This window comes from Acomys russatus, chromosome 5, assembly GCF_903995435.1.
Source record: "Acomys russatus chromosome 5, mAcoRus1.1, whole genome shotgun sequence".
In the NCBI taxonomy this organism is placed as follows: Eukaryota; Metazoa; Chordata; class Mammalia; order Rodentia; family Muridae; genus Acomys; species Acomys russatus.
In genome coordinates, this window is record NC_067141.1 from 76,487,372 (window position 1) to 76,499,047 (window position 11,676).

Consider the following 11,676-nt stretch of genomic DNA (forward strand, 5'->3'; position numbering starts at 1 on the left):
ATAAAATTTCAAGAATAATTCAGTGTGTATGGACAATGGCTGTCTAGTTGCCATAGGCAGCCAGGGAGAAGGTGGAGAGCCAGGCAAGAAGGGGAGGGACTGCTAATGGTCAAGCGTTTACTGGGGAGGGGGAGTGGGAGAGGGAGTGATATAAATCCTGTCACTGAGACTCCCTGCACTCCACCCAAAGCTTGGCTGTGAGTCTCAGTGTCTGCTTTGACCCATAGTTGGGTGGAGTCTTTCAGAGGACATCTGTGGTAGGCTTCTGTCCTGTTCTGTCTCTTCCACAGCTTCCAGTGTCTGGTCTATTTGCCCTTCTGAATGAGAATTAAGCATCCTCCCTAGGCTCCTCCTTGTTAGTTAGCTTCTTTAGGTCTGTGGATTGTGGTGTGGTTATCCTGTATTCTATGGCCTTGAAGTAAGTGGTGGGGTAGAAGGACCCGGAAGGGACAGTAGATCCACAGAAGAACCAACAGAGGCAACAAATCTGGGCAGAGGAGGGGGCCCTGTGGAGACTGATGCACCAAACAAGGACCATGCCTCAAGAGGACCTGGGCCTCCTGCTCAGATGTAGCCAATGGGCAGCTCAGCCTCCATATGGGTCCCCTAGTAAGGGAAGCAGGGTCTGTCTCTGCCATGGGCTCTGTTGCCCTCTCTTCCATCCCTTCTCCTAGAGGGATGCCTTACCAGGCTATAGACAAAGAGCATGCAGGCAGTCCTCATGAGACTTGATAGTCTGGGATCAGTTGGTGGGGGAGGAGGGCGTGCCCCCTCTCAGAGGACTAGGGGAGGGGTATTGGGGGAAGACAGAGTAGAAGAGTGGAACTGGGAGGTGAGGGAGGTGTCTGCGATTTAGATGTAAAGTGAATAAATTTTTAAAAATAAATTTAAGTTTAAAAAGAAAAGTCTGTCACATAAGACTGTAATCATGAGAGCCCATTTCTGCCATTACACTAAACACAACTGAATTGTATCCTGTAAAAAAGCATCTCCTATCACATCTTTGTTACATCTCAGAAAGGCTTACTTAAAACTTCTGGTTTTGACCACATTATAAAATAGTATAAAACTTGGAACATTTTTATCACGTTTGGAAACAGATTATTAATATAATAGCTAACCCTACTTCCCTGGCATAGGTGTGGACATTCCTCAATATCTGGTATTTATTAAAAGAGACTCATTTATATATTTTATTCATAAGGTCCTACAAATAAGTTTGCATATTCTATCTTAAGTAGGTTTTATTCCTTCTCTTTGCTTTTTATAACAAAGTTTCTCCCTGAGCATCTTCTCTTTCAGTTTTCCTAGACTAGGCTTTATTGTCAAGCACACTTATGTTTGGGTAAAGACGTCATTACCCAGTGTCTTAGGGTTATTTTTGCTGCAATATAAAACTCCATGATAAGAAGCAACTTAGAGGAAAAGTGTTTACTTGGCTTTTGTTTCCAATATCACTGTTCATCACCTAAGGAATTCAGGACAGGAATTCAAACAGGGCAGGAACCTGGAGGCAGGCACTTAGGCAGAGGCCACGGAGGGGTGCTGCTCACTGGCTTGCTTCCCCTAGCTCACTCAGCCTGCTTTCTTATAGAACCCAGGACCATCAGCCCCGGGCTGGTCCCACCCACCTTCCATGCTCGCTCTACTCTGGAACTATAAGTCAAAAAAATAACCCCTTTCTCCTCTAAGTTGCTTTTGGGTGTGGTATTTTATCACAGCAATAGAAAAACAATTCACAAAGACACCAAACACATTAGAGAGAGAGAGAAGGAAAAAAGAAGAAAGAAAAAGGGAGGAAGGGCAGAGTGTACTTCATCAGCCTTAAGAGATTTGCACGACAGGAGATAACTAAAATAAAATAACAATATATTACAGGAGATTTTTTTTATTTTTCAAGCCATATATCTTCTTTCTAGAATATAAGCAAACATTTAATTCAGTAATGAAAGGATAATTTGCACAGTTAAAAAAAAATCTATCCATGAGTTTGAATCAACACTATTTGAAAGAAAATATACAAATTACCAACAAGCACAGGGAAAGTTACTATTTAAACATGAGTCAAATTGACGATCCATCTTCCTGTTTCATGTGTCCTTGCACATGTGTGGGAGTGTGTGAGGATGCACGTGACCTGTTAGGAGGTCAGAGGACAACCTCAATGGCATCCCTCCTCTTCCTTCTTGCTGTCTTCCACTTCCCCTGAAAATGCCAAGCTAACTGGTTATCAACCCTGCAAAGACTCTGCTGTCTATGCCCCCAATCTCCCTACACAGCCCTGAGATTCCAGAACAGCGGTTCTCAACCTGTGGGCAGCGATCCCTCTGACAAACCTCTATTTCCAAAAATATTTATGTGACAATTCATAACAGTAGCAAAATTACAGTTAAGGAGTAAAAACGGAAACCACTTTATGGCTGGGGGTCACCACAGCATGAGGATCTGCATTAAAGGGTCGCAGTGTTAGGGCAGGCGAGAACCACTGTTCTAGAAGCCCACTATCACTTTCAGCATTCTCTGTGTTCTGGGACTCAAACGCAGGTTCTCTTGTTTGTGCAGAGGCAGATGTACTCATTGGGCCCAGCCCCGTCATTGTTTAAATGAGAAATATGCCATAATTATACGTCAGACTTGAGGTTTAGAAATTTATGACCACTTTGGAAAAGACACTTTCAAATTTAAATGACAAAGTGAATCCACATATCACAGTGGATTCCTTGATCTGTGGGCGATGCCATCCCTGGACAGGAGGCCAGGACTGTACAGGAAAGGTAACTGAGTAAGAGTTAGCAAACAACAATGTTTACCATAGTGTCTGCTTCAGCGCCTGCCTCCAGGTTCCCGCCTCCAGGTTCCCGCCTCCAGGTTCCCGCCTCCGGGTTCCCGCCTCCAGGTTCCCGCCTCCAGGTTCCCGCCTCTGAGTTCCCGCCTCCGGGTTCCCGCCTCCGGGTTCCCGCCTCCAGGTTCCCGCCTCCGGGTTCCCGCCTCTGAGTTCCCGCCTCAAGGTTCCCGCCTCCAGGTTCCTGCCTCCAGGTTCCCGCCTCCAGGTTCCCACCTCAAGATTCCCGCCTTCAGGTTCCCGCCTCTGAGTTCTCACCTCCAGGTTCCCGCCTCCAAGTTCCTGCCTCCAGGTTCCTGCCTCAGGGTTCCCGCCTCCAGGTTCCTGCCTCTGAGTTCTTGCCTCAAGGTTCCTGCATCAGGGTTCCTGCCCCTGGGTTTCTGCCTCCAGGTTCCCGCCTCCAGGTTCCTGCCCCTGAGTTCCTGCCTCCAGGTTCTTGCCCCTGTGCTCCTGCCTCCAGGTTCCTGCCCCTGTGTTCCTGCCTCCAGGTTCTTGCCCCTGTGTTCCCGCCTCCAGGTTCCCGCCTCCAGGTTCCCGCCTCCAGGTTCCTGCCCCTGGGCTCCTGCTTCCAGGTTCCTGCCTCTGGGTTCCTGCCTTCAGGTTCCCACCTCCAGGTTCCTGCCCCTATGTTCCTGCCTCCAGGTTCCTGCCTCTGGGTTCCTGCCTTCAGGTTCCTGCCCCTGAGTTCCTGCCTCCAGGTTCCTGCCTCTGGGTTCCTGCCTCTGGGTTCCTGCCTTCAGGTTCCTGCCTTGAGCTCTTGCCCTGGCCTCGCTTGATAGCAGGGTGTGAGCGGGAAGTCAAGGAAACCATTTGCTCCCCAAGTTGGTTTTAGCCAGTGTTTTATCACAGCAACAAAAAGCAAGCCAGGACACAGGGTTAGCTGGGTTAGGGCTGCCAGCTGTACCGCAGTCAACCTTTGCCTTGTGTTGTAACTGTTACTTCTGAAGTTTTGTACAGACAGAGTCACGTGTTAGAACATTATTTCTTGGTAGTTCACACTTTAGCAAGTTGTCTCACTTATTGCTGAGGAGGAATCTCTTGTTTCTTCACACCACAATGTTTTTAGCCCCAATCTATAGGGAGACACTTGGTATTTTCCATATTTATATCAAATGGTAATACTATTATTCAAACATATATGTATGTATGTTTTACATTTTGATAAATGTAAAGTTTCTGGGTAGATTTAGTGAAGTTTTAGTTTTTAGGGAAATTGTTAAAATAGTTTCAGAGGGATTGCTCCATTGCATACCCCTGCCAGCAATTTGTGACAATTTTGGCTGTTTCTTGCTAGTGTCAACACAGTACTGTCAGTTTTTACATTTGTGTTATTTAAACATGTGTTTAATTGTTGGCTTGGTACCTTAGTTTCATTCTGTGTTTAACATTGCATGTGTGCTAAAGATATAGCACTGTCTCAGCACCTCTCTCTCTCTCTCTCTCTCTCTCTCTCTCTCTCTCTCTCTCTCTCTCTCGTGTGTGCAATGGATTTGTTCACTTTTAAAAGTTGCACTAATTGTATTTTTACTATTGAGCTGGTGGCTTTTTGTCATTGATCTCGTACTTGCCCTCGGCCCTGCCCACTCTTGTTACCAGCATTAACACAACCAGCCATGACTGTTTTTCTTTAAATAAATTTTGTGAAAATTTCGAGCATACATAAAATAGAAAAGTGCAAACCGTTGTGTACTCAAAATCATGCAATGTGCCCTGAACATATTTCAACCAAACCAAATTTAATAACAAAATTTTACAAACTATAACTAAGTTTGACTGTAAAGAAAGCAAAGAAATACTGAGATGGTAGATGAAGGCTGAAGGCGATTGACTTGTTCATGGAAGGAGCAAGAGTATCACCCCAAGATTAATGTTATAAAGATGTTCATACTACCCCAAAGGATGATGGAGACAAAGTGTAGGCTATCGCCCGCCCACCTGCTTTGTCCCAGGTTTCCTTGTATTGGCTTCTGCAGCCGGAGATGAGCCAGTCTTTGTGGTCAATGGACAGAGCTTGGTAGGGTGGCCTCAAGGGGAACTTAAAGAGAAAGATCAGAAGCAGAGCAACTTTATTAGGCCAAGATGGTCCCCCAGGAGACCCAGGCAAACCCTGGAGGCAGCCCTGGATCTGGGCTGGCAGTGCACAGTGTGGGTGTGACCACCCAGGACCCCCGGGAGGGCTGAGGCTGGCTCTGCGAGGAAGGAGGAACACACCAGCTATTCACCTCTTCACCTAGGCTCCACTGGCCCTTAGGAACCGCGAGAGGACTCATGGTGAAGCTGCAGAGGCCATGCTTGTGATGGGCATGCACCGCAAAGGGATTCGGGCCTTCCCTTCTCAGTTCACTTGCATGACCTTGCGTGTGTCCGGTTAAATCTTAACCAGGCTGCCTTCACTCGATCTGCTTGGCGCTGGTCCTGGTCTTCTTAAAATGAAGATAGCTTGGGTTTTTGTTTTTGTTGTTGTTTTTTGCGCTTATATAATATTGTTCTTAGGAATTTGTCATAGCCATCTTCATTTGCTAATGGGAAATTAGATGTTGTAGATAATCTTAAGTCTGCTGGCTTTTAAAACCGGAGAACTGATGAGTATAAAGTTTAGCTAGCATTTGCTTTTGGGGGAGACGTGAGAAGGTCGGTTGTGCAAGCACTGCACAGATAGCTAGCGGCCTTAGAATAATTCTGATCCTTTGAACATGATGGTCTCGTTTCACTCATCTTATTGTTTGACAACTGCTTTATATCAGAGTGCGCAACGCAGTTAAAGTCACTGCAGCCTCTTCTCTTGATGTAATAACAGAGAGTAGTCTGTTTTAATGAGCTGTCTCTTCGCTGGCTCAGCGAAGGCGGGGAAACGTTGGAGTACTGTGCGGGAAGCATGTGTACCATCTGTGGCCGAGGTTTCTGTCAGAGACACACACCAGTGGATGCTTCTCAGACTAGCCAGGCAGCTACCACTGGTGTCTGTTGTGAGTCTCGGGCTGTCCTGTTGTAATTCTCAACAGTCCTGTGCTCACAGCCTGCCCTTCGCGTCCTTGTAAGGCTTCTAGCAAGATGTCTCACTCAGAGTTTAAGCAGCTCTGGCTTGACTGGAGGATCCTACACTGTTTTTCTGGGCTGTAGCATATTGCCACCGAGACATCTTCCTACTGACTCCGCCTGGCTCCGTGAATCCACAGGGAAAGCCTCTGGCTATTTTTTTCCCTGAAAAAATGTCCAGGGTCCTCTTGTACTTAACATTTGTATTTAAGATCCATTTTATTTTGAAACCATCATGGGATGTCAATGTGCTCACATTTGTTTGCGTTTGTTAATTAGCGTGGGTATTGGAATGGTTATTGATATGTTAGGAAAAGTATAGTAACAAATGTTGGTCCTTGGGAGACTTAGATTGATTTGCTCATCCTGCCATCTGTGTGCATAGACCACATTATTCATTACCATCCACGGAAGGATGCTGCCGACACGCAGGCGTCCTCACTGGCACTTCCGACCAGGATGCGAATGGCTTTGATAGGACGATGAGCTGTAACCCTGATGCCCTCGAGGTGCATGTGATACGTGACCAAAACAGTGTCAGCAAGAGAGTGTGGGTGATAAAATGCGAGTAGTGACAGTGAGTGAAAAAGAGTGGTAAGGTGCGAGAAAGGCTGTGAGTGGAGACGTTTGGTCCATCAGTTGATTTGATTCCAGGCAAAAAAACCCAGGACATTGATGTCCTGAATTATAGATTTACTGTAACTTCACACTGTGTGTGTGTGTGTGTGACTGTGTGTGTGACTGTGTGTGTGTGTGACTGTGTGACTGTGTGTGTGTGACTGTGTGAGACTGTGTGACTGTGTGTGTGTGTGTGTGACTGTGAGTGTGTGAGTGTGACTGTGAGTATGTGTGTGAATATTTACATAAGAGGGCATCCATGTGAGACACATGTCCATGTTACGTGTGTGCCTGTGGAGGCCAAGGTTGGAGTCTTGTTCAGTTCTTGCTCAAATTCGTAGCCTCTTTTTCTTTTTTTTTAACACATGTATTTATTTACTTGTTCTTACATATGTATTTAGGATTATATAATGTGATCTGCCCTTATAATGTTACTTGTATGTATATGATTTCAGGGCTGACCCTGGCACTGGATAAACAATTGGGGGGCTCTTTCCTTGGGAGACTCTCCCACCGTCAGCATTTCATAGTTGCCTGTTTGTACAGGGTTGAAATACATGAGTGATCACTGTTGTGTGTTAGCCCGTGAGTGATCACCGCCCATGAGCAATCACTGTTGTGTGTTAGCCTGTGAGTGATCACTGTTGTGTGTTAGCCCGTGATTGATCACCGTGTGTTAGCCCATGAGTGATCACTGTTGTGTGTTAGCCCGTGATTGATCACCATGTGTTAGCCCATGAGTGATCACTGTTGTGTGTTAGCCCGTGATTGATCACCGTGTGTTAGCCCATGAGTGATCACTGTTGTGTGTTAGCCTGTAGGCAATCACTGTTGTGTGTTAGCCCATGAGTGATCACTGTTGTGTGTTAGCCCGTGATTGATCACCATGTGTTAGCCCATGAGTGATCACTGTTGTGTGTTAGCCCATCTTTTGAGGTCATCATTGTTGCCCAGGTCTTGTTTAGACAGCTGTGTTATAAAAAATGAAGAGGAAATTGAGATTGTGTTCATACAACTAAACCAATCATGTCTTTGTATAATGCAGTGTTTAATTAAGTATTCTGAAGTAATAATTATGAGGATAATCTCAGAACCTTAAAAGTATAGTTTTGGTGTAAATAAGTAGGCATTAAATCAGTATGTGGATGAATTTTTTCATCATTTATAATAGTAATTATACCAGAAACAATAGCTGCATTTGTTCAATACTTAAATGTGTTAAGTGTTTTGTTTGTTTATTGGTGTTTCAAGATAGAGTCTCCCTGTGCAGCCCTGACTGACTGTCCTGGAACTCGATCTGCAGACCAGGCTGGCCTCAGACTCAGAGATCCCCCGCCTCTGCCTTCTGAGTGCTGGGTGTGCGCCACCACTGCCCACCTGGCATGTTAAATGTTTTGAATTACAATATCGTATTCAATTCTCAAGAGTCCTTAGAGTTAAAGGTTATTATTCTCTATTTGGAGATGCTGAAACCAAACCTGCAGTTTCAGTAAATGGTCTAAAGCTACAGCGTTAGCGACTGCGGACACATGTTTCATGCCACTGCGCTCCAGCGACTGTGGACACGTGTGTTTTACGTCACTGCGCTTGAGAGACCTTGTTTTACATTTTACCTCTTTTTATTTTGATCCAGTCACATCTACTTGTTACTTAGCCAAGGCTCACTTAACACTTCTGGTCTGTGTGTCTTCCCTCTCACACGTGGGGACTGGAGGTGTGCACTGTGTCTTCCCTCTCACACGTGGGGACTGGAGGTGTGCACTGTGTGTTCTCTCACACACGTGGGGACTGGAGGTGTGCACTGTGTGTTCTCTCACACACATGGGGACTGGAGGTGTGCACTGTGTGTTCTCTCACACACATGGGGACTGGAGGTGTGCACTGTGTGTTCCCTCTCACACGTGGGGACTGGAGGTGTGCACTGTGTGTTCTCTCACACACGTGGGGACTGGAGGTGTGCACTGTGTGTTCCCTCTCACACGTGGGGACTGGAGGTGTGCACTGTATGTTCTCTCACACACGTGGGGACTGGAGGTGTGCACTGTGTGTTCCCTCTCACACGTGGGGACTGGAAGTGTGCACTGTGTGTTCTCTCACACACGTGGGGACTAGAGGTGTGCACTGTGTGTTCTCTCACACACGTGGGACTGGAGGTATGCACTGTGTGTTCCCTCTCACACGTGGGGACTGGAGGTGTGCACTGTGTGTTCTCTCACACACGTGGGGACTGGAGGTGTGCACTGTGTGTTCTCTCACACACGTGGGGACTGGGGCTGTGCACTGTGCATCTCCCATGTGCTGGGATTAGAGGTGTGCACCGCTACACCGGCTATCTTTTTAAACACTTACGTCATCTGTGATGTACCAGATTACAGAGGCACAAAGGAGCACTAGAGGACCATTTAGGGACATGGTAGATGTGCGACACTCAGATTTTAAGGAGTTTTGTGAAGTTTTCACATAGGTGAATTTAGTTTCCTATAATTAAAAATAACACATGACATGAAGAAACAGCCTCATGAAGTAAGATGATAATAATATAATATTTAACACTCTGGTGCTTTTGACTTACAGCTTGCACGTGCAGTGGCCATGCAAATGTTTGTCATCTGAACACAGGAAAGTGTTTCTGCACGACCAAAGGAATAAAAGGTGACCAATGCCAATTGTAAGTACAAAGAAGTATTTTTGGAATTTTTATGGATTTTGTGCTATAAAACTAATTTTTTTTGTTTTGCTTTTGAATGTTAGCATTATGTTAGTTAAGCTTACAGTATTCTGATTTTCACTTACATATTATCAGTTCCTTTGACAAAATATTTAAAGCTGACCGTCACAGAGTAAGGCAGAGCCTGTAGAACCAGCTGACGGGATCGCTGTTTCCACATTTAACCCACCGGCCTCTCTTTTCTCTTAGTTCATTACACAGGAACCCAGTGCTTTGTTCTCAGTACTTTATGAGTGACTTTTCTTGTGTCAGTTATTAATATTTATTACCTTCCAAATGTTCATGTACATTATATTAAAATCAGATTTCTATGGTTTCATATTAACTAGGTACGTATCTAAATTATAAACACTAAGATTTTTATTAGATGTCTTTGACTAGACTCTCAAGTTCAGAGAAGCCTTGTGTAGCCAGGGAGTCTCTTTACTTTAATCCCTTTAGCTAAAAGTAAAGCCAAAGCTGGTGGCTCTCACACCAGTGCCTATCGGGGGGCTGGCCGCGTGGGCCCCACATGCGAGGAACCAGACCCACGGCTTACCCTCTGTGAGAACGGTGCCTCTGACGTTTCGCAACAGTAATGCATGTGTTTTAAGTAGAGCTGCTAGATCTGCACAGGCATCATGCTTAGGAGAGTTTAAGGCTGGGATGTGACCATCCTAGTAATTTTCTAAGAAGAGCCCTAACTCATGTACACTTTCCAGTATCCTCACCCACCCACTCACGCCGTGTGCCACGTGTAAGCATCATTATTTTGTGATGGCCATGAAGACAATATCTATAGATCCAGGTTATGGCATTAGTGACAAAAGCAAAATGTTAGCTGCCACCAGTGTTGCTTAGGAACTGCAAGGATTACAGTTTTTCATAGTGTCTTGAATATCTGGGTCTATAATAGTTACTTCTTTTGTAATGTCATCTTAAGAACATGCTTTTATTCTTAGATAAAGGACAGCAATATTTTTATGTACTTATGAGCCTATAAGCTCAGCTAAATACTGGTTACAGGTCAAGCAAACTATTTTTTCTAAAATTCATAGTTTTGAATGACAAAATACACCTTGCCTTTGATATCATTTATGCATTTTTAAACAGAAGATTTGGAACACTAATGTGTAAGGAATGGTTTGTAGATAGTGTATATAGGTGTGAGTCTGTTCGGTACTTTGTGTTTGCATGCGAGTGGCTTCATTTATTTATTTTAACTGAACATAGATTTGTCTCTCATACACTACACCCCAGGCCCCAGTTTATCCTCCCTCCACTCCCTCCCGAAAACAACCCTCTCCCCAGGCCCAGTTATTCCATCCTCCCACTCCTCCTCCCCGAACAACCCTCTCCCCAGGCCCAGTTATACCATCCTCCAACTCCTCCCGAAACAAACCTCTCCCAGGCCAGGTATCCCTCCTCCAACTTCCTCCCGAACAACCACTCTCCCCCAGCCCAGTTATCCCTCCTCCCACTCCTCCCGAACAACCCTCTCCCCAGGCCCAGTTATCCCTCCTCCCACTCCTCCCGAACAACCCTCTCCCCAGGCCCAGTTATTCCCTCCTCCCACTCCTCCCGAACAACCCTCTCCCCAGGCCCAGTTATCCCTCCTCCCACTCTCCCCGAACAACCCTCTCCCCCAGGTGCTCCTAGTTATCCCTCCTCCCACTCTCCCGAACACCCTCTCTCCCCAGGGCCCAAGTTATCCTCCTCCCACTCCTCCCGAACAAACCCTCTCCCCAGGCCAGTTATCCCTCCTCCCACTCCTCCGAACAACCCTCTCCCCAGGCCCAGTTATCCCTCCTCCCACTCCTCCCGAACAACCCTCTCCCCAGGCCCAGTTATTCCTCCTCCCACTCCTCCCGAACAACCCTCTCCCCAGGCCCAGTTATCCCTCCTCCCACTCCTCCCGAACAACCTTCTCCCCAGGCCCAGTTATCCCTCCTCCCACTCCTCCCGAACAACCCTCTCCCCAGGCCCAGTTATCCCTCCTCCCACTCCTCCCGAACAACCCTCTCCCCAGGCCACGTCCTCTCTGTTTCCCTTCGGAAAAGAGCAGGCCTCCAATAGACAACAACCAAACATGACAAAACACGATACAATAAGACAAGGCAACCCAACAGGAGGGAAAGAGCCCCAAGATCAGGCAAAAGAGTCAGAGACACGCCTGTTCTTACTGCGGGAGTCCTAGAAAAACACCAAGCTTATGGCTATGACATGCCTGATGAGGACCTGTTTAGACCCTCGCAGGCCCCGTGCTTGCTACGCCAAAGTCCCTGAGAGCCATGTGAGCCCTGCTTAGTTGATGGCTCCGTGGCCGTGTTCTCCTGGTGTCCTCTGTCCCCTCTTGCTCCCACAGTGTTTCCTCTTCCTCTTCCAGTGCGTTCCCTAAGCTCTTAGTGAAGGACCTGGTGGAGACCTCCAATTTAGACTCTCTCTCTGCAGAATGTCAGGCTGTGGGTCTCTG

General features: G+C 46.5%; 1 protein-coding gene across 1 annotated transcript in view; it reads left to right on the top strand.

The window, feature by feature from the left end:
• The window catches only part of Atrnl1 (attractin like 1), a 552,888-nt gene that overhangs the window by 117,200 nt on the left and 424,012 nt on the right, over positions 1-11,676 (top strand). The window contains exon 20 of the mRNA XM_051146856.1: positions 9,071-9,164. Coding sequence (XP_051002813.1) covers positions 9,071-9,164 — 94 coding nt within the window. The remainder of the gene's footprint in view (positions 1-9,070; positions 9,165-11,676) is intronic.